We start from the raw sequence: 27,859 nt of genomic DNA on the forward strand, positions 1-27,859 counted from the left end.
ATCACCACTGTTTCCACTGACTAATCATCATCATTGTCCCCATTTTAATCCACTCTATTTAGTGTGTCTTCAGAAACTCGTCCTAACAAATCACTGAGTGAGGAATTGTGTGGATGGCGTCATGTGCCACCATCAATCATCTCTCTGAGCATGCATTAGCATGCACCCCCAGGTACAAACACTGTATGTGACCAATAGTCATGAATTTTATTGGCATGGATTTGAAGGCTGACTGGCATGAAACCCCAGTGCCTGCAGATCTATTATGCTGCCTAATGCAGACTGCAGAATTTTTAAAGTTCATGAAAAACAGAGTAAATGTCATGACATGAACAGCACATTCTCCAGAATAGGGGTGTGAGGTGTAGAGCTGAGCTTCGGAGCAAAGTTATTAGAACATACACCATAGTCTCTGTATAATCCAATGATAATGTCAGTGTCTGTGGAGATACTGAAATAGGAGCGAGACGGCTGATTGCTCAGCCTTAATAACTCCGTATGAAATAGCGACAGCGAGGAAACTTTCATCAGAAGAGTCTGCTGATGACATTTACACTCACACCTGGGTAAATGAAAAGGGCAGAAGGTTAAGCTGTATTAAATCCAGCAGAATCTCAGCAAAACCTCAACGTAATAACACAGCACTGGCTCTTCTACTGAAGTGGTGAATATCCTGAAGCTTTGCATAGTTTAGTCTTCATTAGATTGTATTTAATCTCAAACTGCTGGCTTTGAGCTAAGAAGCTGAGAACATAGCTTTTACCCCCTTCATTTTTACACAATAGCCCTAAACAAGGCGGATTATGTTTGTCCATAAACATGACGTTCACCATATAACTGACTATAACACAGAGATAATGTCGGGATAAAGTCGCATCCATGACATTCATCTCTGGGTTTCCATGGTAACCATCATCCCACAAACTAAAGTTACCAGAAGCTGTGCAGGGCTGTCAGGAGAGACGAACGAGGCAGAATTAAACCTTAAAGTTTGTTATATGATTATGTATTATATTATATTATATATATTGGTTGAAGTGGATAAATTAGTGAAATATAATGGGAAAAAAAATCATAAACATATAAGCAAATACACACCAAACACAGAAGGATTGTGATTTTCTTTCAAGCCGAATTTCTGCTGAATATCAACATCATATCAAAGCTCACGGCAGTGCTACGCTCGTCCTCACCGTCGTTTCAGTCGTGACGTTTGGATGATGTCTGAGGAGACGGAAATCATTTAAGACTCATCAGACATGCTTCTGCAAATCTTTAGAGATTATCGGCAGACTGTCGAATTTAGGACATGGATAAATAGAAAGGAATCTAAACAATTCAGATCTTCATCCGAATGAATTCATCCTGCTGTAAATCACGTAAACACATGAGGTGTTTTCCTGCGGCTGAAATGTCCTATGGCTGAAGATGAGCCTCATAATAACAAAACGTTCTTTTTTTTTAATTAATTACACAGAAAATGTTCAGTATCAACAGAAACCAAACTCCGATGTAGATCTATAACTCCTGTTGTGAATAGAAAGGTGATTTAGATCTGACATGAAGTGTTATAATTAGACTGCAGATCAATAGGAACATCGTTATGTTAAATGTCTGGGCTTCAGTCATCTTCCCCTCCAATAACGTCCTTCTATAGAGACAATCCAAGCTCAGAAACCTGATAAGCACTCAGCACTCACATGACTTGTCCTTACACACACACACACACATGCACACACACACACACGCGCACATACGCACACACACACACATATATACACACACACACACATACACACACACACATACACATACGCACACACACTCACACACACACATACGCGCACACACACGCGTGCGCGCACACACACACACACACACGCACACACACATACGCACACACACACACGCACATACGCACACACACACACACACATATACGCACACACACATACACACACACACATACACATACGCACACACACACACATACGCACACACGCACACACACACACACACGCACACACACACGCACACACACACGCACACACACATATGCGCACACACACACACAGACACATCACTATCACCATCAGCAGCAAAGCACTCGTCACTTTCTTTATCCAGCAGCAGAGGTTTTGTTGTGGGTTTTTTTTGTGTCTGTGTGTGTGACACATATCGACATTCTCCACACATCTCTCCACAATGATAGATTTTCAGTCACTCGCTATTAGTCCCCACCGTGCTCATCCTCACTCATTCCAGACCTCTTTCCTTTACACACACACACACACACACACACACACACACACACACACACACACACACACACACACACAGCCAAATCATTACACCGGGCATGTTAAAAAGACTGAATGTCTAATGCAATCAATCAATTTGTTTTTAACTTTGAATAACAAAGTCAGACAAGGATGTCTGTTCTTACATGCCATGAATTATTGAGCCGGGCAGCAGAGCTTTAGAGTCACAGACCTGTTAACATTCCTCTTCCATTATGCTTCATTTACAGGGCATTATTGAAAGGGCTGGAGAGAGCTGGTGACTTCAGGACACCTTCAAACAAATAACACTGAGCCCGAGGTGCGACATGCAGCTGTCCTGATAACGCTGTCGTTACGAGTGATTTCGAACACACTGATGTGAACAAACGATGCTGTGAAGGTTACAACCGTTAATTTGTTCATATCAGCTGTGAAAACGTGACTCACCGGTTGTGTTTACTCAATAATAAGCTATTAAGTTATTAGACATCTTTCTAAAAAAAACAAACAAAAAAAAAACGTTCGGAATAAAATGCCGAGACGTCTCTCTTTTCTCCTGAGCGTTTTGTTTTGTTGTTCCATGTTTTTCTCTTTATGTCTCAGATTCCACAGAGGACAAAGTTAAAGGAGGGAATTAATGCAGCTCTCAAGAGGACAGAGATGAACACTAATGTCTGGCATCACAATTAAAGACAGAAGTGATCTAGACATTTTTTATCCGATTTTCATTGTTCTCTGCTCCACTGCAGTAATGGAACTTTGATTCAGTTCTTTCTGGCCCTTGAAACTGAAACTTAAGTGAATGGCACCAAACACGGATCACTAATTGATCTACACTGGAAGCTGCTGGTCCCTTGTAGTATTATTGTGCTTTAAATTTCCCTCGGGCTCAACACATTGATTTATGGTTTATAAATGGAAATGAGAATTTGAGAGTAGAACAGGATGAAAGATCGTTACTAGCTTTCTCTTTTGTGTGATGTCTGTAAAGACACACAGCGACAGACTATTACACTAACCTCACTACACATTACCGCCATCTAGTGGTGAGCTTCGGAATGACACCTGAACGAGATCGAAAATAACCAGTGTGTATTTTATTTGCATTTGGTTAAACAGCACATTACAGATATTGTGGAATGGCATAAATAAGATGAACAAATAACGATCAATTCTCAAAAGAGTTATTCTGTGAAAAAATCACTGGTGGGAAAACTTAATGCTGCAAAATAAGAATAAACTAGAAAATATTCAACAACTTACGAATATATTTAAACAAATTTAAAACAGGGAGATTTATAAAAAAAAAAAAAATCTGGTCCCAAGATTTTACTGTAAAAAAACATCACACTTTTGCTCATGGGACACAAAACACAATGAAATATAATCCTGGTACACAAACTGTGGGTACAAAATATTGGCCATGAAACACATGAGAATGCTGAATGTATTTATAAGATCATTTAGAAAAGAGTTTTCCAAATTAATAATAATAATAATAATAATAATAATAATAATAAGAATAATAATAATAATAATAATAATAGTGTTACGGTAGAATTTGATTTATAATATACTCTAAGCTCATTTAATGTAAGACGTCTTAAACAGGGTTTTTTTTTTTTACTTCCTGTTGAGAATATACGGTTATTAAACTAGGATTCTACAGAAAGGCAAACAGCTTTGGCTATACAGTAAAAGCAGTGTATCCTGTTACAAGGGTGATTCAATTCATCAAGACATTCGAGCGTGCACATTATATCACATACTGATTACTGTGAAGATTATATTCTTATTGCATATACTGAAGAAAAGAAGACAGAAATTCCTTCCTGAATTGTAATAAAAGAGGCACTCGGGTCAATAAGTGGAACATCGTCCGCTGGACTTCCCCCAAATACAAGAGTAATACTGAGTACTGAAGGAATATCTAACACCAGAAGTTATAAAAATGCACAGGCTGGGATCTGCAAGAGTCTCTGGCGCCCCCCTGTGGGTGTGAGGTCTACTTGCGGGCCACGGTTTCAGCCAGCTTCTTCAGCCTCTTCTTGAGCTCCAGGGGAAACTTCTCATAGCACTTCTTACACACAGGCTTCATGTCAAACTCCACAAACTTGTTCCTGTAAACAAAAAAGGGACTCATTTTAGGATAAAATAAATAAAGAAAGAAAATACTAAAATCCTTAAACACAACTATTCCACAAATTAAATAAAAAACATACATCATGTCATGTACGTGTTTATGTTTAATGAATCCTTATGGACACCTCTGGACGTTTCTCTCCATGAGGTACATGTAAGGGTTGTGTTTGTCAAGTGTCCAGATGGGTTAACAAAACAACGTTAAATCTTAGACAGATAAAAAAGAAGGGGTGTGAATACTTGTGCAAGTCACTGGATTAACCTCTAACGTTTCTTGATGCGTGTCGTTCGTCTCTAACTCAGAGCAATTCACACCAGACATGTTTCTGTACCTTTTTCTGATGCATGTGTGAAGTGCCTCACATGAAGGAGTTAACACTTTCAATTCAACACGTTTCAGTCAACACCATCTGTTATCAGTGCTGTGTACAGTAATGTGTGAGCGTGTCAATCCTGCTACCTGTTTAAATTGCTGAGCTCCATTACATAAACTCCACAGAAATCCTAACCCTCATGTCAGGTATTTTTTTATGGCAGCAGGTCAGACTTTATCTGGTCTCAGTAACTGACACAGCTGTACATTTGGACATTAACCAAGTTTAATGATATGACATTAGTGTGTATGTCGAATGTCTGGTGTAAAATTTAGACAAAGTTTGAAACATATGAATCTGTGAACAAACACAAGGAAACACGTGTAAATATGTACACGAACAAACAGACACGGGTCAGAGGAAATGAAACGGAGGACACTGACCCCAAAAAAAAGCATAAAGTAAGGATGGATGAGCATGAAGAAAAAGAGGAGACAGGAGTTACGGACAGACGGCGACGGTCTTCTTCTTCCTCTCACGAGTGTCACGTTCACGTTTAGCAAGGCGGCGTTTCAGCTCCTCAGGCAGCCGGTCATAACAGTGCTTACACACCGGCTTCAGATCGACCTCCACAAATTTGTCCCTATGAGGACAGTGGAGAGTTCGAGCAAGAGAGCGACGGGAAGGAAACAAAGGATAGAGACAGGAGAGAAATACAAGAAGTAGTTTAAGGAAAGGAGAAAGAAAAGAGATAAGATGTACAAGAGCTATCGGCAAAGAGTCGAGACGAGGATTAACAGGTATAAACACCTGTCAGAAATGGAGAACACCAAAGGGATGTGGCAGAGAGAGAGAGAGAGAGAGAGAGAGAGAGAGAGAGAGAGAGAGAGAGAAAGAGAGAGAGAGAGGATAAGAGTCGAGAGAGACAGAGAGAGAGAGAGAGAGAGACAGAGAGAGAGGATAAGAGTCGATCGAGAGAGAGAGAGAGGGGTGATAAGACGAGAGAGAGAGGGAGAGAGAGAGAGAGAGAGAGAGAGAGAGAGAGTTTCTGCACTAGACTTACTTCAGAGTGAGCTTGGTGTTGCAGGTAGAACAGGAAAAGCAGTTGACACACCAGGCTTTGTTCAGAGCTGACACAACTGTAACAGAACCAGGACCACATTAACATCTGATAAATAAAATGCTGCCTGCATCAACAAGGGGGACATTACAGTTTTACACAAATACACACTTTAAAAAAAAAAAAAAAAACACCACCACCCCAGTTTGACTGTTTCAGCAGAAGTTGCTCCATCAGCTCTAACGACTCTATGAATACTGATGAAAACTGTTTTTGTTCTCTCTGTTCTGACAAATGGGTGGTGACGAACTTGAGTCACTGTGGGTTTTTAAATGACGTCTAAACACCTACCGCTTCCTAAAGTGTTTAAACTAGCACTAAAAAAAACTTCAATAAGGATAAATAGGTCAAATAAATCATTGATTACTTTGATTTCTTATACTGATGGAGACCTCAAAGCTTTTCTATGCGTTGCTCTGGACAAAGGCATCTGTGAAACAGCACAGGTGTAAATGTGAAAGACTAGAAATTACCGTCTCCTTCGATCACTCGGTTGCAGTGGTAGCAGACGTCACCAAAAAGCTAGAACAAGAACGAGCAGATAATCAAGCTCAACACATGTGGATACTCAACATCATAAGAACAACATGTGGAGAAAAATCCAGGGACCTGAATAACCACAGAAACAATATTCGGAGAGCAGTTTATCACTCGCTCAGGCATGACCATGTTACCTGGTTGTAGTGAGTCTCACAGTAGGCCAGACCTTTTCGTTCGTAATGGCGATGACCCAGGAAAGGTTTCTCACACTTAGCGCACACGAAATGCTGCAAACACACAGGCACGGGTGATTAAAGCAAATGCAGCTTTGTGGACCACAATCTTACTGCAGGAAACAATGGTGCATGTGACATCACACAGAATCTGCCAGCTAGACTTTAGACAGCTTGGAGTTATATATATAATATCATAAAGACCTGTAGAGTAAATGATCTGTATGCTGTAACACCGGGGCTCATGTAATATTCATTTTAGCATGTGTTAGATATGACCCAAATATGTTCGTTCGTTCGTTCGCTCGCTCGGTCGCTCACTCACTCACACACTCACTCACACACTCACTCACACACTCACTCACTCACTCACACACTCACTCACTCACACACTCACTCACTCACACACTCACTCACTCACTCACTCACTCACTCACACACTCACTCACACACTCACACACTCACACACTCACTCTCACTCACACTCACTCACACACATACACACACTCACTCACACACATACACACACCTCAACATGCCACTGCTTGCCCATGGCATTGACCACACGTCCTTCGATAGGCCTTCTGCAGGCTCCGCAGATCGGCACTCCCATTTTATCATGACATGGGAGACAGTAGAGTTCTCCTTTCAGCTCCCGAGCTTCAGCTGTTAACTCCTTACTGAAAAAGATATGAGGAATCCAATACATCATCTAACTGGGGTCTGGGGACAAAGTGTACCACAATAATACATGAGAGAGAGAGAGAGAGAGAGAGAGAGAGAGAGAGAGAGAGAGAGAGAGAGAGAGAGAGTATGTGAGAGAGAGAGACATACAGAGAGAGAGAGAGAGAGAGAGAGAGAGAGAGAGAGAGAGAGAGAGCATATGTGAGAGAGAGAGAGAGAGAGAGAGAGAGCAAATGTGAGAGAGAGAGAGAGAGAGAGAGAGAGACAGAGAGTGTGTGAGAGTGAGAGAGAGAGAGTATGTGAGTGAGAGAGAGAGTATGTGAGACAGAGAAAGAGAGAGAGACAGAGAGTGTGTGAGAGAGTATGTGTGTGAGAGAGAGAGAGAGAGAGAGAGAGAGAGAGAGAGAGAGAGAGAGAGAGAGAGAGAGAGAGAGAGATTTCCTCCTATCATTCCCTCCACTTTATCACTTACCCACAGTTGCTGCAGTTGAAGTGATCTGGGTGATAGGGGTCGTTCTTGAAGATGAGGGGCTGCTCTTCGATGATGGCGTGGCACTTCTGACAGATGTACTTCCCAAGACCACGAGCCTTCTCCCGATTGTGACACGGGCGACACAGATGACTGAAAAACACGTCGCTTCCTAAGAATCCTTTCAGCTGTACAATCTGTATATTCGGTGTAGTAACAAAGTGGTATTAAAAAGACGTGTCAGTGGGATTAAGGAGCTCACCGGCCAGCGTTCTTCACAAAGCCAACATCAGCTAACACGGTCTGACAAATGTCACAGCAGAAGCAGTCAGGATGCCAGCTGTTGTTCATGGCTTTAATCACACGGCCAATGATGAACTCACCTACACACAAGCAGCATTAACCGTGAGCTCCAACAACATCAGGTTACACTCACTGCCCTGCTCTTTAACACACTAGTGATAAATGTTCTGCACAACTTTTAGACCTTATGTTACACAATATTTTCATGCTGTCTTTGTATAACCTTGTATAATCTTACCACACTGGTGACAGCAAGGGGCAAACAACATCTGGAAATCATGCTCGCAGTACTTCCTGCCCTCAAACTATACAAACAGACAAAAAATCTTTAGCAGTCTGGAAATTATAATTAACAGCTAAACAGATGAAAGTCTGGATAAAGTTGCAGGTCCCATTAAAGGGAATGTTATGTTATTATCTACATATACAATAACATAGACTACACACACACACACACACACACACACACACACACACACACACACTTGTCTTGATAAGAAATACAGGTGTTATAAAGCACAACATTAGGAGGTCTGTTTCATGCTGTACCTCGTAGAAAAGTCCCTCAGGAAACTGCTGAAAGCACTGAGCACACACGAAGCACTGCTCGTGATACAACTCGCCGTTACTGTTGACGATCTTCTCGGCCGGGGCAAAGCCACTCTTACAGCGCTCACACGAGGCATTCGCCAGGGCATTGGCCATGTTGCTGCTGACAAACAGTTAATAATTATTTTATTAATTCCTGAAATTGTTCATCTCTGTTCTATATTAAATCTATCTGAGATCAGACAACTGACATTCATCCTGGGGCTGAAGTGTAAATTTTAATTCTATTTAAAGCCCTCTAGGTGTACAGTAAAAGTCCTCTGAGTACACAGTAAAAGTCATCTAGGTACATAGAGAGAGCAAGAGAGAGAGGTTTTATTTATATAGCGCCTTTCCGTAGCTCAAGGTCGCTTTACATTTCACAAATACAGTACATTCAGACACTTACATATACATCTATATATACACATCACATAATACATATAATTGCACTATCCGAAATGCTTGTTAAATAGATATGTTTTTAACTGGGACTTAAATGCACCCACAGATGTGATGTTTCGTAGTGTAGGAGGCAGCGAATTCCATAATTGAGGAGCATTTATACTAAATGACCTTCCACCAACAGTAGATAGACGGAAAGGAGGGATGGACAACAAACCAAGTTCAGCTGATCTAAGGGACCGGACAGGGCGGTAAGGGGAGAGTAGGTCAGACAGATATTGGAGAGCAAGACCATTTAATGCTTTGAACGTTAGAAGCAATACCTTAAAGTGTATACGTGATGCTACAGGTAGCCAGTGAAGGTCATGAAGCAGTGGAGTAATGTGAGCAGAGCACCTAGTGGAGGTGAGAACTCTTGCTGCTGAGTTTTGAAGATACTGTAATCTTGGGATAAGTTTTTTTGGAAGACCAAGAAATAAGGCATTGCAATAGTCCAGACGTGAAGTGATTAGTGCATGAATTAAGGTTTCAGTATCAGCTATGGTGAGAGAAGACCGGAGACGAGCAATATTACGAAGATGGAAAAAAGAGTTTTTAACAAGAGAAGAAATGTGAGGGCCAAAAGATAGATTTGAATCGCATAAAACCCCAAGGTTACGGATCGATGACGAAGGCTTAATGTGAGTTCCATGAACATCAAAAGACTGGTTCATCGTTTTGACTGTGGCAATAGAACCAATCAATAATATCTGTTTTTTTATCATTCAATTTAAGAAAATTCCGGGACATCCCTGATACATGCTGTGAGTGAGTCAGGCAGAGATGGAGCATTGGAGCTGGTGGTGAGGTAGATTTGAATATCATCTGCATAGCAGTGGAACTGAAGTCCATGCTTGCGTATGATGTCACCGAGTGGATATATGTAGATGATAAATAATAGTGGGCCAAGAATCGAACCTTGAGGAACACCCTGTGTGAGTGAAGCAGTAGCAGATCTAAACCCTTGTATAGTGATGTAATACTTTCTGTCACTAATGTAGGAAATGAGCCAAGAAAGTGCAGAGCCAGTGATGCCAATGTCAGAAAGCCGAGATCATTAAATCATGGCAGACTGTGTCAAAAGCAGCGCTTAAATCAAGAAGCAGCAAGATGTTTATCAGCCCTGCATCCATGGACAGAAGAATGTCGTTAACCACCCGGTACACAGTAAAAGTCCTTCAGGTACACAGTAAAAGTCCTTCAGGTGCACAGTAAAAGTCCTCTAGGTGCACAGTAAAAAGTCCTCTAGGTGCACAGTAAAAGCCCTCTAAGTGCACAGTAAAAGTCCTCTAAGTGCACAGTAAAGGTCCTCTAGGTGCACAGTAAAGGTCCTCTAAGTGCACAGTTAAAGTCGTCTAGGTGCACAGTAAAAGTCCTCTAGGTGCACAGTAAAAGTCCTCTAAGTGCACAGTAAAGGTCCTCTAGGTGCACAGTACTTGTCCTCTAAGTGCACAGTTAAAGTCCTCTAAGTGCACAGTAAAAGTCCTCTAGGTGCACAGTAAAGGTCCTCTAAGTGCACAGTTAAAGTCCTCTAAGTGCACAGTTAAAGTCCTCTAGGTGCACAGTAAAGGTCCTCTAGGTGCACAGTAAAGATCCTCTAAGTGCACAGTAAAAGTCCTCTAAGTGCACAGTAAAGGTCCTCTAAGTGCACAGTAAAAGTCCTCTAAGTGCACAGTAAAAGTCCTCTAAGTGCACAGTTAAAGTCCTCTAGGTGCACAGTAAAGGTCCTCTAGGTGCACAGTAAAGGTCCTCCAAGTGCACAGTAAAGGTCCTCTAAGTGCACAGTAAAAGTCCTCTAGGTGCACAGTAAAGGTCCTCTAGGTGCACAGTAAAAAGTCCTCTAGGTGCACAGTAAAAAGTCCTCTAAGTGCACAGTAAAAGTCCTCTAAGTGCACAGTAAAAGTCCTCTAAGTGCACAGTTAAAGTCCTCTAGGTGCACAGTAAAGGTCCTCTAGGTGCACAGTAAAGGTCCTCTAAGTGCACAAAGTCGTCTAGGTGCACAGTAAAAGTCCTCTAGGTGCACAGTAAAAGTCCTCTAGGTGCACAGTAAAAGTCCTCTAGGTGCACAGTAAAAGTCCTCTAAGTGCACAGTAAAGGTCCTCTAAGTGCACAGTTAAAGTCCTCTAAGTGCACAGTAAAAGTCCTCTAGGTGCACAGTAAAGGTCCTCTAAGTGCACAGTTAAAGTCCTCTAAGTGCACAGTTAAAGTCCTCTAGGTGCACAGTAAAGGTCCTCTAGGTGCACAGTAAAGATCCTCTAAGTGCACAGTAAAAGTCCTCTAGGTGCACAGTAAAGGTCCTCTAGGTGCACAGTAAAGGTCCTCTAGGTGCACAGTAAAGGTCCTCTAGGTGCACAGTAAAGGTCCTCTAAGTGCACAGTAAAGGTCCTCTAAGTGCACAGTAAAGGTCCTCTAAGTGCACAGTAAAGGTCCTCTAAGTGCACAGTAAATGTCCTCTAGGTGCACAGTAAAAGTCCTCTAGGTGCACAGTAAAAGTCCTCTAGGTGCACAGTAAAGGTCCTCTAGGTGCACAGTAAAAGTCCTCTAGGTGCACAGTAAAAGTCCTCTAGGTGTATATGTTTGATGAAACCTCAACATTAGACTCGGTAAGGATTTCTTCTGATGACGCAGGTACTTTAGTGTCAGATGACGGATTCGCCCATCACTAGCGTGTGTTCAGTCATATCTCACTTACAGTACTTTCACAACAGGCCTCAGCAAGTATCTTTTAATAGCCTTCCTCTTTTGTATAAGCATCAGTTAGCTTCATTTTCAGATCTTCGGTCATTCAGGTTTCCGTGTTGTGAGAACTAATTACTCTGGAATTTATATTTTCACCGTTGGAGTTTTTAAGTTCTCAGTCTTTACACCTGAAAGTAACAATAGTAATAGTAATAATCTAAACGTAATAATTACTTTTTTTTGTAATCTTTAAAGTCATAAAATGTTTGAGTTTTTTGTGATTGATGCAGCCAAAAATGCTTGATTTGCTGCAGCTTTGCTTTGACTGAATGAGTGTTATGATGACGTCACACAACGAGTCTCGGCCTACATGTGAAAACATACAAGTATCGTTGTGTTAGCTTGAGTTCTTGTTTACGTCTGCAATTGCAAAACTTTGTACGAACAGATTAAACCATTTTAATATTATACACAATAAAGAGAAGTTTTTTCTTTGGTTATCAAACCTACATATTATAGATTGTACTCCAAAAGACGATATTGTGACATGATATTTCGGTCACATCACCCAGCCCTACAACACACTACAGCCTGGACAGTGGTTTAGAGTAGCTTATGAGACACTTTTAACTGACTGCGGTGATTCTCGTCAAAGTTGAGCCAATTTTAGAAAAACACTTATCACAGCGGGTCTCAGGTCTGAAGTGCTGGTGATTACACTCACACTACTGGTCAAGTGACTTGATTCCCTGAACAGATATTTCTCCTGAAGAACAGCATAAAGTGGAGCACGGAGAAGAGCTTCAAACAGCCCCATGGTAACAGTGCGATGTGTCTGAGGACAAGGAGACGTAAGACATTCACGTTCCCTTATATGGACATCTTTACATGGGAAGGTCTCCTATTCTCTATGGCTTTGGACAGCTTGTGTACTTTAGTGTCTTAAATAAAAATAAGAACTACATTACTTAACGATGTGAGATATCACAAAAACTAATGGTAATATTCTATTTTATGTGCTTGTTCGTGTGCTCGGAGGAACTGTGTGTGCGTGTGTGAGAGAGTGAGAATATATGTGTGTGTGTGTGTGTGTGTGTGTGTGTGTGTGTGTGTGTGTGAGAGAGAGAGAGAGAGAGAGAGAGAGAGAGAGAGAGAGAGAGAGAGAGAGAGAGAGAGAGAGAGAGAGTGTGTGAGTCAGAGAGAGTGTGAGTGTGTATAAGTGTGTGTGTGTGTGTGTGTGTATGTCTGTGAGAGAGTGTGAGTGTTTGTGTGAACTTCCTGCTCAAACTGTGTACGAGAGGGAAGGAGGAATGTCTGGAAACCAATAAAGCAAAGCAATAAATAAATAAATAAATACATACATACATGTTTCCCCACGTAACAAACGTCTGTAGTCTCCACATTATAACTAAAACAAACCTGCACGTAAACCAAGATGACGTAAACTGCGCGAGGACAACGCAGCTGACCAAATAAGGGCATTTACCCCGATTCTTGAGGAACCGATTCATGAATCAATGTTTGAATCGAAAATGTTTCCATAGTGGACACAAAAGTAGAGAAGAAAAAGGTGTTGAATTCGGTGCACTAAGTTTATTCTGTATAACATATGTGTATAGCGCACTTATATAGAAATATACAATAGGACGTTATTTAACATCTTTAGTAAACACGCTAGCTGTCTATAAACGTGTACGTAATATATATATATATATATATATATATATATATATATATATATATATATATATATATATATATAAACTAACAGACTTTATGTGACAGTTAAAGTGTACGTTACAGTTTAATGTCTCTGTTAGCATGTTAGCATCCAGTGTTGAGCATCCAGTGTTTAGTCTAAAGCCCTTTTCCTTACCTGCCCGTCATTTCTGACACACCCAGCATCCCCTAATAAACTGCTAATCCAGGACGTGTACCGAGTGGACAACTTTACACCAGCTTTATATGTAATAATTGTAATTAAACACTTCTTTCCGCTCCGCTTTTCTCCGGGCGCTGGATTTTAGTCACCCCACCCTGCTGCTGAGGGACCGTCAACAAATTCCAGTCTGGAACTCAAACGTCATCGGAGTCCCGAATAGAGTAAGGGAGCGTTTACAAAGGCGATAGTCCGTCAAACACGCATAAGAGCCTGTCTATCATTTCGACTTCGACACCAATAACACAGTAGTCACTATCAAAAGTAAAATGTTATGTTGAATAAAGTATTTTTAGATTTTAACATGCCATTTCTAAAATTATGAATTTGATGGGAGTTTTAGAGCTTGCATTCAAGATGCAAGAGGCACGTGGCGAGGCAGGTGGGGGGAGCGACGCACGCGGCGAGGCAGGTGGAGGGGAGCAAGGCACGTGGTGAGGCAGGTGGGGGAGTGAGTCACACGGCGGTGCAGAGGGCCAAGCAATGTCCACAGCCAAGCAGGAGGGCCAAGCGACGTCTCAGGAGGGCAGAGCGGCATCCACAGCCGAGCAGGCGGGCCGAATGACGTCACAGGAGGGCCGAGTGGAGTCCACAGCCGAACAGGAGGGCCGAGCAACGTCCTCCGCCACCTCCACCACAAGAACAAAAAAAAAACAATGGCACATAGAACAGACAAAAAACTGCCAGAATGTCCCCCTAGTGTCCAGATAGGGAATAGTCCCAGCCATTCCTGACAACGAGAGGTCATCAATTACTGTACCATAACAAATGGAAAGGTACACACAAACACACACATTGTGTTCAATAGGGTTTGACCTTTCTCTGGATTTTTGTCATTACTCTTTGAATCTCCTTCTGGAATTTTCTGCCATGAGACATGGATTGTAAGACTGTATCGCCGGCATTTAAGATCTGATGGCTCCAGCAGAATTGGACTTTATGTTAAAACTATAATGAAATCAGAGCTTGCTGATGAGTTCCAAGATGGCCACTCCAGATTTTTCACATTTTTTAGTCTGACTACTACCAGTACGTGGACACCAGAGACAGCGGTGTTCATGTATACAACCACCGGAAATTAATAAAATACAGAAATCATGCAACAACCAACATGCACGATGATATGCTGGAAAGGCTTCATGACCTCAGCTTGCGGCGGAGAGACCAGTCCTCGTGGATACGCGAGGAAGCAGAAGCACGGTAAGCTGGCGGGTGTCTGTTCTAGACTAAAAACTAACCCTAGGCTATTAACAAACCCTAGCCGGCCGTCTCTCCACTCTCCGATGTTTGCTCCCTGGAAAATAAAATGGACATCTGACAGCACACACACATGCACATCAACTGTATGGACTGCACAGACCAAATACACACACTTCCAATATACATGCATCAGTCTGTTTACACGCTATTTTTGCAAACATTTTGCCCTTCTGTCTCACATTTCCGTCATTTGCTGTTTTGCACAACACAATACTTTACATTATCTCAGGTAACTGCTGTTATAACACTGTGTTCATTCTAGTATTTCTGCACACGCAATATTGTTGAACATACAATATTTACACTGGTCACCGCTGTTTCTGTTAATTGTCTTTTGTGTATTTTTTTTGTATTGTCTTGTAATTTTTTGTCTGCACTGTCTTTTGTCCTGCACTGTCTTGTGTGTCTTGTTTGTCTTGTCCTGCACTGTTTGCACCAGGTTGCACAGTTGCACTTTATGTGGCTAGGATTACTTACTGTGTACTCCTTAGCTCTGTGTTGTTTTATGTAGCACCATGGTCCTGGAGAAATGTTGTCTCATTTCACTGTGTACTGCAACAGCTATATACTTGACTTGACTTGACTTGACTTGACTTGACTTGACGGAATAGAAGCTGATGGAAATGGATACAGGGAAAGCATGCAAGGAAGTTCTGTGAAGAAAGAAAACCATACTAAGGATTGTTTGGTTTCTTTACTAGGAAATCTACTGGGACAGGAAACAACAATATAAAGCTATTGGGTTAACAAGTGGCAGTTAGTCTCCACCATAGGGGCAGGTAAGACTCCATTATACTGTATACAGTATATCAAATGGTTTTTGTGTGAGCAACAATAAAAAAAATAAAAAAAATTCTAAATGAAGTTGTTCTGTAAAAACATCTAGAACTGCAAGTGCAGGGGAAGTTCATGCCACCTGCAGGTCCCAGAACAGAGAAGCACTTTGATGTATGTTCCCTTGTACCCTAAGAGACGGTGGGACGAGTCGAGCAGTGCTAGAAGATCTGAGAGAATATGGTCTAGTGCAGGGAGTGATGTGAGCTATGAGATAAGAGGAGCTGTTTTTTTTTGTCTTTGTAGGCAGGCATCAGTGTTTTTATTGTGATGTAGCAGCTACTGTACATGAAGCCAGTGGAGGAGCACAGCAATGGGGTGGAGTGGAAGAACTTAGGAAGGTTGGAAACAATTGACTGGATAGAAATGGATGAATTTTTCTGAAAGTGAGCTTAATAACAAAGTACAAGCAAACTCCAGAAAACAGCAAAAACGGGTCAAGATCAGACAATGGTCTGAAGCATTGTTTGTGCAAATGAAGCACAAACAGGATAACAAAGGCTAAGCTAATGAGTAGTCAAAAAGCACAAGGCAAATGTCAAAGCCAGAATATTTCATAACTATTTGCTTGGTAACTTCCCAGACTTACAGATCTGAGTGATTACTTTGTGAAACAAAGGTGTTTTAAAACAGTGATGTACAGTAGGAGTGCAGATGGTTTGTGATCAGGTGAGTCAGGTTTGGCCTTGACTGAGGTCATGATGGACTGTGGGTAATAGAGGCCATGATAATAACTGACATGACAATTTACAGTACTAATAATGACATTTTCTGCTAAAAGCAGATAAAAACACATTTATTATTCCACAAACTCAGAGACTTTGCTGCACTGGATTTGTAAGTTTATTCAAGCGTTCAGTGTTTTCAGACTACAACCACAGGGTGGCAGTGTACTACAAAATTCTACATAAGGAAAGGTTGAAGCTATAACAGCGTTTAATGATTAAAAGCCTGATAACAGCAAGACGGTTTATTATTCACCACCCTTACCAGACAGTTAACATATAAACTCTTTATTTTGGTGTATCATTCATGTATTATTCATTGATTTGGATAAAACCTTTAAAGACAACTGAAATCCATCCATCCGTCCATTATCTGTACTACGTCTTCTACACAAGACCACAGTAAATCTGGAGCCTACAACTGAAAAGTGTGCCAATTCATCACATGGCATCACACACTATAAACAATTTATAGATGCCAATCAGCCTACATTGCATGTCTTTGGACTTGTGGCAGAAACCCATGAAGCACAGGAAGACCATGCAAACTTCATACACATGGGATGGAGGTGGGAATCAAAGCACCAGCCCTGGAGGTATAAGGCAAATGTGCTAGCCAGGTGCAGGTAGAGTGGATTCCTTCTAGCTCTTATAGTCAAGCCTGTTCGGTAAATGTTCATGATTGGTTTCCTCCAGGTTTCCTCCCATTACAGAAAAAACAGTATGAAGATTGACTATTCTAAATTGATCAAATTGTGAATACAGTTTGTGTGTATGGTGTGTTGCTGTGGCTGGTGTCCAATACATGGCCATCTGATGGCCAGTGTTTCTGAAATTGGCTCCTCATGCCTGACCACATGGATGAATCAATGCTACAGTAATCAGTACAGTGTATAACATTTGGTTAGAGTTCTTTACTCATTAACTTGCTGCTGCTGCTTCTCCTACTGTTTAGCATCATTCTTGTAGGCAACCAGTCATCCACCTCGATCTCGACTCCATGGTCATCCATCAATCCACCCATACTTCTTGTCCTGTACCATTTATCCTGCACTGGGTTGCAGAGAACCTGGGCACATATTCATAAAGATTCTTAGGGCAAAGGGTGATATAGTTCTAAGAAAATTCTTAGTAAGGTGGGTGTTTTTCCTTAAAATGGAAGTGAAGGTCCTTGTAAAGATAAAACTTATTCATAAAGCAAGTAAAGAGGGAGAAGAAATGTATTGTATACAATATTTAACAATGATATTGAGTTAATAAGATAATACAGATTAGATCATGTAGAGATCATGTTTTTTTTTTTGTGACCAATCAGATTAGAGATAACATAGATACGCTAAACATTTCTGTTCTGTGTCTGAAATGTTTACATTTACATTTAAGTTACATTTATTACTTTTATAACATACAGATGATAGAACATCTCTAATATGATCGTAATCCCTACACGATATAGTCTCAAATATCTTAACTAGAGACAAAGTGAAAGCTTATAAAAGAGCACATTTTAAAAGCCCTATTATTTTTTATTTTTTTCATTGGACAACCAATCACAGTCTACAAAAGAATGTGTCACCTAGCAACAGGTTTAGCCCCGCCCCCTCTCTGAGATAACGGTGGTTGTATTTTCCTTGTTCAGAGTTGCTCTGGTCCTGAATCACTCTCAAGATAAGATTCATACAGTAGTTATAAACTTTAAAGCTAATTTAGAAACTCTCTAAGATCATTATTAGAATCTTTATGCATACGGGCCCTGGAGTTTATCCCAGGGGGTTTCTGTGGTCTTGATGTTTAGTATAAAGTCACTATTATGATGAGTGACAAACTGTACACTGTGCAGCTTTACTCATATCCATGCAAGATGATTGAACCTGTATTTATATAACTGACAGGAAAGTCTAGACTCTTAATTAATATTCATAGTCCTATAAAAACAGTCAAATTACTGTCTGCCTTGGGAATAACAAGATGAAATGAAATGATAATGTCAGATAAAAAGGAGCTACATGCTACCTTCATTCACGTCAAGGTCATTGCTTCATGATGAGGCTTGAAAGCATGAATTCATCACTGAGACTTTTAGACTGAAGGAAAAATGACACCACCACAACCGACCCAAAAAGTCCACATTCAGGATGATATAAGACAGATGACCTGTTTAATTTGTAATATAGGTTACTTCTTTCATACTCTGGATGTCTATAAAAGACACGTGGAATTAGAAATCTGAAAGAGTGGCTTATATGAAATTTTTATAATGCCACTGAGATGTCCCATGAGGGAAATTTGAAGCTTGTTCCCCTCTGGCAAACATCCTACTGTACAACACCCTGTAATCCTACAGTGTGGAAGTGTATGATACATCGTTCAATAGAAAGTGAGAGTGATCCTGTAAGGCAGCTGCTAGGGCTCACATGCTGGCTTTAATAATGCAGCTCTGCACGTCTCAGAAGAACGTTAATGTGGCCTCGGCTGCTTGATAATGGCTGGTGAAGAATGGCACGTCGTTACCGTGTCTGTGCAAAAAAGGAGTTGGGTGTTAGAATATGGGTTAAAGCTAAAGACACATGCAAACATGAACCAAATACAGAGATCACAGAAATGATGTGCTGTAATCTACATGTGACACATAAAGACTTCTTTTCTTCTTATAATACTTTACGATGACTATGTTTGTCACTTTGAGCTATATCACTATTTTATGATGATAATTGTGATGAGTATACAGAATAACTCAAGGTCAGGAGTCAAAGAAAGCAAACATGGCCATGCTCTCTGGCCAGAAGGGATCATTTTATGTCCTCCGTCTAAATCAGCACAACACTAAGCACTAAGCATGTGTTAGCCTTTCACCTTAGCCAGCTGGTAGCTCTGGTGTGATGGAGAGAGCTGGCTGGTGGGCATGTGGCTGTGTGGGTGTCATGTAGCTTGTCATGTTACAGAGAAGCATGACATTATTTAAAATGAAAACCAGGACTACTGTAAGAGCTGAGCTAGTATTTAAAAAAGCTCAACATGCTGTGGGATGAACTAGATTACACAACATTCATTCATTCACTCATTTTCTACCGCTTATCCAAACTACCGCAGGTCACAGGGGGGCCTGTGCGTACCGGAGTGCCAACCCATCGCAGGGCGCACACACACACACACACACACACACACTACAGACAACACACAATCAACCTACCATGCATGTCTTTGGACCGGGGGAGGAAACCGGAGTACCCGGAGGAAACCCCCGAGGCACAGGGAGAACATGCAAACTCCACACACACAAGGTGGAGGCAGGAATCGAACCCCCAACCCTGGAGGTGTGAGGAGAACGTGCTAACCACTAAGCCACCGTACCCCCCTGATTACACAACAGTGTTAGTAAATAGATTCTGATTAGTCAGAAGGTGGGATCATCTTTAGATAACAGCAGCTCTGATAATAGTTCACTTACAGGATTATATTATGTGCATGTTGTAATACATATTGTTTTTGTAGTTTTTGGTATTTCACAATGTTCCTGCAGGACTCTGGTGCTACATAAAGACAAATAGCTACATGAAACAACACAGAACTTATGGCTGAAAAATAAAGTATAAAAAAAATAGTGTGTGAGTGTGCAAGATTGTGCAAATTGTGTGGGTCTGAGTGAAATGCAGATGCTTTGTTTTCTATGCAAAACAGTTTGTAGCAGCATTGTTGTGTTCATATGGTGAAAAACTGTCATTACGTAAACAGGAAATTTGTTCTAGGTGCAACATAAAGTTTTGTTGCAGTAGAGGATTTGGGCCTTTCTATTTTTCACTGACATTATCTTTTTGTCTTATTCACTATTCAATTCAATTCAATTCAAGTTTATTTGTACACAGCTTTTTACAATAGACATTGTCTCAAAGCAGCTTTACAGAACATAAACATAGAGCAAAAGGTAAACACAATTAATGATAAAGGAAATAACGAATAATAAAATAAATAATTAACAGAATAAAAATTCTAGATTATTATTAGATGTATATAGTTCACAGTGTGTATGTATTTATTCCCCTATGAGCAAGTCTGAGGTGACTCAGGCAGCAGTGGCAAGGAAAAACTCCCTTAAATTGGTAAAGGAAGAAACCTTGAGAGGAACCGGACTCAAGGGGGAACCCATCCTCATATGGGTGACACTGGGGGTGCGATTGTAATATACAGTCAGTTAAATGTTGTATTGGTGTAACGATTCACTACTGTTTCTATCTGCAATAACACAAGTAATAATGCGAACCTATTCGTCTCACGAATAAAATTAAAGATAACCATATTACTGATTACAAGAATTAAGTTTCGATCGATTAATTATCCTATTCAGCAAATGGTTTAGCAAATTGTTCTGACACCTAGCTTAAGTCAAGTTTATTTGTCAATCATATTCAAAATTAGAAATATATAAAGTTTCTGAAATAAATAAATAAATAAATAAATAACATCGGGGGCACGGTGGCTTAGTGGTTAGCACGTTCGCCTCACACCTCCAGGGTTGGGGGTTCGATTCCCGCCTCCGCCTTGTGTGTGTGGAGTTTGCATGTTCTCCTTGTGCCTCGGGGGTTTCCTCCCCCGGTCCAAAGACATGCATGGTAGGTTGATTGGCATCTCTGGAAAATTGTCTATAGTGTGTGTGTCTATAGTGTGTGTGTGTGTGTGTGTGTGTGTGTGTGTGTGTGTGTGTGTGTGTGTGTGTGTGTGAATGAGAGTGTGTGTGCCCTGCAATGGGTTGGCACTCCGTCCAGTGTGTATCCTGCCTCGATGCCCGATGGCGCCTCGATGCCCGATGACGGCACAGGCTCCCCGTGACCCAAGATGTTCGGATAAGTGGTAGAAAATGAATGAATGAATGAATGAATGAATAAATAACATTGATAAAACAAAGTACTGAAATTGTAATATTTGGTGTCTAGATCTTCAGTGTCATTAGTCACTGTCATGTTAAAAAAGAAAACAAAAAAAAACACATGAATGATTTAGGAGTGCATTCGAAAAATACAGATGTTATTCTGTCTTTTTTAAAATGTAAAGAGCAGCTAATGGAGGCAGGGGGATCATTTCTTGACCATAGCTATACTTTATTCATGAATGCTATCAAATTTGAACTCAACCGAATATTACAGTGTATTACAGATGACTCTTGTAGATTATTTTGGATCTATGTAGATATGTGTGCTTTATTTGGTGTTGATCAGATTTATATTCACCTACAGGGCACAGTAATATAATACAAAAATTACAAAGAGTACAAAAGCCCTTAAGTGGCCACAGCGCATGGTGTGAATGGTGCTATATTACTCAAAATGATGTGAGGGAGGGTTGAGCGGGGGAAGACAGAAAGAGCGAGGGAGAGAGGGAGAGGGAGGGAGAGAAAGTGAGTGGGAAAGAAATGAGAGAACGCTTGGTAGTGAAGCTGCCACTATGCTCTGCATCTTCTCACTGATACACACACACACGCACACACACACACGCACACACACACACACATACACACGGATCCTCGCCTTCACTACATTGTCCTGACAGCCAAGCCTGATTTCTCGACTCGCATCTCCATCTGCCTCACTCAACTCCTTCTCCCTGTATGCCTCTATCTGTCTCTCCATCCTCCTTGTTTCTTCCTCTCATCTCACACACCGTCTTGAAGTAGCAAAACAGAACCAGGGAAGGCTCCAGCACAGGTAAGAATGAGAAGCTGTGTGTGTGTGTGTGTGTGTGTGTGTGTGTGTGTGTGTGTGTGTGTGTGTGTGTGTGTGTGTGTGTGTGTGATTTGTTGCATTTGTGCTGTTATTGCTGGTCTTTTCATGAGCGTTCCTCCATGTGTGAAGTTTATAATTAGACTATAAGAAGAACGGTGCACAAGTGTAATAAGGTGTGTGTTAAATACTACATGTAATATTAAATAATAGCTAATAAAAGTAATAATAAAAGTAAAAAAGCCAAAATGCACCGTTTTAAAATAGCTACAGTCATGATCAATAATACAGCAATAATCATTTTGTAATGAAATTTATTGAATATATCATATTTGAATATTAAAGACTAACATACAGTACTGACTCTTTTTTTATTGCTCAGTCTGAGTAACTCATGTCTTATGTCCAGGGTTATTAGTCATCTTGAAGCATATTTAGTACCTACTTTGAATTATTTATTAACTTCTGTGAAACTAAGGACAGGTTGAGGTGTGTGTTATATCAAGTCGCGGACTCAGTGCATGCTGCATTGAGTCTCTGTCATATTTTAGGGTTGTTGATCAGTTGCTTACTTTGGAGCAGGTGTCTGATACTATCTGAGCATTGGAAAGACGCTTTGAATGGGTTTGAGGCTCCGGCAGCGTGTCTCAGTCTCTGTCCTCGGAGATTGTTGGTCTATTAATGCAGCGTCATTTATCTCTGTGAGGTGATGAGGCTTTAAAAACAAGCAACTTCTAAATAGTGAATACTTTATTCTCTAAAAGCTCTGAGGAAGGATATGAAATATTTAAGCAATATGGCAGAAGCAAGAGTGATGTTATTCAGAATATCGGCATGGTTGTGATTTGGCTGTAGGTCAAATGTAATCACAGACACGCTCATATCCAGTTAACTCAGTAAGGTGAATATATTAAATAATGAGTGAAAGAATTGACCAATTACAACAGGAAACTAAGAAATCCGAAATCTGAAATCTAAACCAGTATCACTTTTCTTTTGAGTTCTAAAATGGTCATACAGCTAAAAGTTTTAGTCAACAGCAAGCTGATCACTGAGCATTTGATGCCAGGAAGGAATTACAGTTAAATCTATATAATGACTCAAAAGCCACTGGTTACAAAACCCCACAGTTTTAGAAAGGAAATTATTTATAATGATTTATAATGTCAGGGAACGGGTGTCTTCACAGAGTGGAATTAGACTCAATTACAGGGACAACAAAAGGGGGTTTATTAATAGGAATAAAAACTATAAACAATGCAACTGAAATAACAGAACACAAAAACAGGAACCAGGAGACATTACAAACCAGAACACATATAAAACACAAGGACTACACACACACACACACACACACACACACACACACACACACACATGGATAAATAGGGAAAACAATCAGCGAGAACAAGAAACGTGTGCAGAGGCAGGAACGGATTAAGGACCGGGTGGGGCAAACAAGTGAACAAAGACACATGGCACAAGACAAACACAGCCTGCTAGAATGTCCCCCTGGTGTTCAGGCAGAGAATAGATCAAGCAGTCCATGAGATTACCCCCCCTCAAGGCACGGCTCCTGGCTCACCAACTTGGAACCATGCCCGAAAGTCTAAAGGTGAAATGATCCTGGCTAGTATCAGGGAGCAGCATGGCGATGCACATGGGGGGAGCAAGCAGCATGGCAGCGTAGCCAGAGGGGGGCGAGCAACATCCACAGCCAAGCAGAAAGGCAGAGTGACGTCAACAGCAGAGCCATGAAAACTGCACAACAACTCCAGCCAAGTAGGGGGCAGACTCAAGTCCAAATAGATGGGGGGATCCTCCGCCAATCGCTGGAATAGAGCCACCTCCACGACAGGAGCAGGAAAATGCCCACAAATAAAACATTTTTTAAAAAAGATTAAGGCCTGTGACATCCTCCTTGGGCAAGAAGTGAGGCGACATCCTCCACAGGAAAACAGGAAGTGAAGTGATGACCCCAACAGGAGCAGATGCAGAGTGAGGTCCACAGAAGCAAACCAAGAAAACCAGAAGTCCAGAAAAAAGGATTCTAAAATTCCAGAAAGAATAGTCCAGAAAACATACTCCAAAATTGTTAGGTGCCAGGCTAAAGGCTATCGTACTGGGTCGGTGGTCCTTCTGTCAGGGAACGGGTGTCTTTACAGAGTGGATTTGGACCCAAATGCAGGGACAACATAAAGTGTGGTTTATTAAGAGCAATAACAAAAACTACAAACAGAAAGCAACTGAAATAACAGAACACAAAAGAAAAAAAAAACAGGAGCCATGACAACAAACCAAAACACACAAAACTATAAGGACTCCACAACACACAAACCACAACACACACAGAGACTAACAAAGACAACCGGTATGAATAGTGGAAACAAGCAGGAAAACACAAGGAACAGGTGTGCAGAAGCAGGAAACAAAGCCTGCCAGAAAGTCCCCCTGGTGTTCAGGCAGGGAATAGTTCAAGACGTCCATGACATAATCCCTCTCTCAGTGATTACAATGATTTATAATCCCACTCTAATTGTTTATAACCATTTATAATCCCACTCTCTGTCAGGACTTCTGCTTGGACATTCTCTGCCGGAACAATGATTTATAATCCAACTCTCAGTGTTTATAATGATTTATAACACCACTCTCAGTGTTTATAATGATTTATAATCCCACTCTCAGTGTTTATAATGATTTATAATCCCACTCTGTGTTTACAATGATTCATAATCCCACTCCCATTGTTTATAACCATTTATAATCCCACTCTCTCTCAGGACTTCTGCTTGGACATTCACTGCCGGTTTAATTGGTTTAATTAGTATGAGTATTTATTTCATCCGAGTTGCGGTTAGCTTTGTGGAATCCTCAATCTTTTTTCGGTGTCAGTGTTTTGGATTAGTTTCGTGTATTTATTATTTTTTGTGTCTTAGTTAATAAAATCTGTTTTTATTCCATATCCCTGTATTTGGGTCTGCTTTTATCCCTGCGATTTCTGACACTCTCAGTGTTCATAACGATTTATAATCCCACTCTGTGTTTATAACAATTTATAATCACACTCTCAGTGTTTATAATGATTTATAACCCCACTCTCAGTGTTTATAATGATTTATAATCCAACTCTGTGTTTATAATGATTTATAACCCCACTCTCAGTGTTTATAATGATTTATAATCCAACTCTCAGTGTTTATAATGATTTATAATCCCACTCTCAGTGTTTATAATGATTTATAGCACCACTCTCTGTGTTTATAATGATTTATAATCCCATTCTCAGTGTTTATAATGATTTATAGCACCACTCTCAGTGTTTACAATGATTTATAATCCCACTCTCTATGTTTATAATGATTTATAATCCCACTCTCAGTGTTTATAATGATTTATAACCCCACTCTCAGTGTTTATTGTCAGGGAACAAACAAATATAATACAGACACGTGCAGGGATAACATAAATGGGGGTTTATTTAGGGAAGAAATAACAAAGGGCTAGAAACACTAGGAAACCAGAAACACAAAAACACAGAAACACAAATACAAGCACAAGGACTAAGCAAAACACAGACGCAAGACAACCGGTATAAATAGGGGTGACAATCAGTGTAACAAGGTGTGCAGAGGCAGAACAGATAAGGAAAGGGTGGAGCTAACACATGTGATACAAAAACAAAAACAAAGGCACATTGGACAGACAAAGCCTGCCAGAATGTCCCACTGGTGTTCGGGCGATGATTTATAATCCCACTCTAATTGTTACTTGATGAGGATGAGATTCCCTTTTGAATCTGGTTCCTCTCTTACTCATAAGGATGAAGTTTCTCTGAAGAGCCAATCGTATTCCAGTATGCAGATCTGCAGGCGGAGCTACGTCTACTTTAACATTCAAATTGTTACCAATTTTGTTATTAAAATAATCAAACATGCCTACAAACATGCAATTATTCATAAGGTTATACTTTTTTTTGTCTAAAACCGATGAACAAATAAAAAAAAAACTAATTGTAATGTTAATGTAAATATCAATTGATTAGAGAAATCATGTTATCACACAAATGTGTTTATATTATACTTTACCTTAACATGAGTAACTACAGAATGTATGGGTTCATGAGGCCAGAGTTGTTTGTGCAACAGCAGACTCTATTTTATAAAAAAAAATGATGAACAATAAGAGTAAAATATAATCTATTCATTTGAAAAATGTATGTATTATTGTACATATTATTACACTAAAATCTTGAAAAAACTGAAAACATACATTAATTAATTTCGGAAGAATATCACTAAATCAAACATTTTCCCATATTTTAATTATACATATGTTGATTTATGCATGCAATTTCCTGTATTCCTGACTGAAAGAAGCCTAATAAATTGTTTGTTAATGCTAATTAATGTGAACTTTGGGCCTGAATTTTTGAGCTAGTGACTGGATATTAGGCATGATTTTGGAGGCATGACTTCATTTCAACTTAGAAGTCAACAGTGTAAGTGTGTCCACCTGTGTTAATTCGTGTCTGTGTCCACCTGTGTTAATCTGTCTCAATCTGTGTCTAACTGTGTCCACCTGTGTCTAACTGTGTCCACCTGTGTTAATCTGTGTCTAACTGTGTCCACCTGTGTCTAACTGTGTCCACCTGTGTTAATCTGTGTCAGTCTGTGTCCACCTGTGTCTGTGTATAATTGTGTCTAACTGTGTTAATCTGTGTCAGTCTGTGTCCACCTGTGTCTAACTGTGTTTATTGTGTCCAACTGTGTCTAATTGTGTCTAACTGTGTTAATCTGTGTCAGTCTGTGTCCACCTGTGTCTAACTGTGTTTAATTGTGTCCAACTGTGTCCACCTGTGTCTAACTGTGTCCACCTGTGTTAATCTGTGTCAGTCTGTGTCTAACTGTGTCTAATTGTGTCCAACTGTGTCCACCTGTGTTAATCTGTGTCAATCTGTGTCCGCCTGTGTTAATCTGTGTCCATCTGTGTCTAACTGTGTCCACCTGTGTTAATCCGTGTCAGTCTGTGTCCACTTGTGTCTAACTGTGTCCACCTGTGTCTAATTGTGTCCAACTGTGTCCACCTGTCTTAATCTGTGTCTAACCGTGTCAGTCTGTGTCCACCTGTGTTAATGTGTGTCTAACTGTGTCAATCTGTGTCCACCTGTGTCAATCTGTGTCCACCTGTGTTAATCTGTGTCAATCTGTGTACAGCTGTGTTAATCTGTCTCAATCTATGTTTAACTGTGTACACCTGTGTCAATCTGTGTACAGCTATGTTAATCTGTGTCCACCTGTGTCTAACAATGTCCAACAAAAAAATACAACAAAATTAATATTGAGCAAGTGTAGTATTGGTCAAAACCTTTTTTTTTTTGCTCTCCTGGTGAAAATCGTTCTGGAAAAAGCCACACTCACTTTATAGTCCACAGATTTCTGAACAGCTAAATCACACTGATTTGTACATCCCTGTTAAAGGTGCTTATGATAAAATCGTTGTCTCTTCTTTTTTTTTAATCTTCATCTTACAATCAGTATGATATTCAAATGAGAAATTTAGAAAGTTTAAAGTAGTTTAAAGTTTAAAATATAAGCATTCTTGGGATATCAACTCGACAAATTAAATCAAGAGACCAGAACTAACTACTGC

The 27,859-nt window shown here is 40.4% G+C and overlaps 2 protein-coding genes across 10 annotated transcripts in view; one reads left to right on the forward strand and one right to left on the reverse strand.

The window, feature by feature from the left end:
* Window positions 1-3,357: 3,357 nt before the first annotated feature.
* lims1 (LIM and senescent cell antigen-like domains 1) lies at window positions 3,358-13,804 on the reverse strand. Of its 5 annotated transcripts, none has more exons than XM_027171468.2 (10): window positions 13,615-13,803; window positions 8,577-8,736; window positions 8,266-8,332; window positions 7,987-8,107; window positions 7,728-7,877; window positions 7,101-7,251; window positions 6,533-6,625; window positions 6,332-6,380; window positions 5,802-5,877; window positions 3,358-4,402 (listed from the first exon to the last, which is right to left on the reverse strand). In XM_027171468.2, the coding sequence occupies exons 1-10, from the start codon at window positions 13,641-13,643 to the stop codon at window positions 4,288-4,290; spliced, it is 1,011 nt and encodes a 336-aa protein (XP_027027269.1). In that variant the 5' UTR covers window positions 13,644-13,803; the 3' UTR covers window positions 3,358-4,287. The 5 variants fall into 5 exon arrangements, with proteins under 5 accessions (XP_027027269.1, XP_027027268.1, XP_047666002.1 ...); XM_027171467.2 differs by having other exon boundaries at window positions 8,577-8,739; XM_047810046.1 differs by lacking the exon at window positions 13,615-13,803 and adding an exon at window positions 13,104-13,125 and having other exon boundaries at window positions 8,577-8,739.
* Window positions 13,805-21,877: 8,073 nt separating this feature from the next.
* The window catches only part of thsd7bb (thrombospondin, type I, domain containing 7Bb), a 92,263-nt gene continuing 86,281 nt past the window's right edge, over window positions 21,878-27,859 (forward strand). For 4 of the 5 annotated variants that reach the window (XM_027171507.2, XM_027171508.2, XM_047810497.1 and 1 more), the window contains exon 1: window positions 21,879-22,192. The gene's annotated coding sequence lies outside the window, so the exon portion shown is untranslated. Of the gene's footprint in view, window positions 22,193-27,859 lie in introns of all 5 variants that reach the window. The other variant, XM_027171511.2, reaches the window with a different exon arrangement.

Source organism: Tachysurus fulvidraco, chromosome 2 (assembly GCF_022655615.1).
Source record: "Tachysurus fulvidraco isolate hzauxx_2018 chromosome 2, HZAU_PFXX_2.0, whole genome shotgun sequence".
Taxonomy (NCBI): Eukaryota; Metazoa; Chordata; class Actinopteri; order Siluriformes; family Bagridae; genus Tachysurus; species Tachysurus fulvidraco.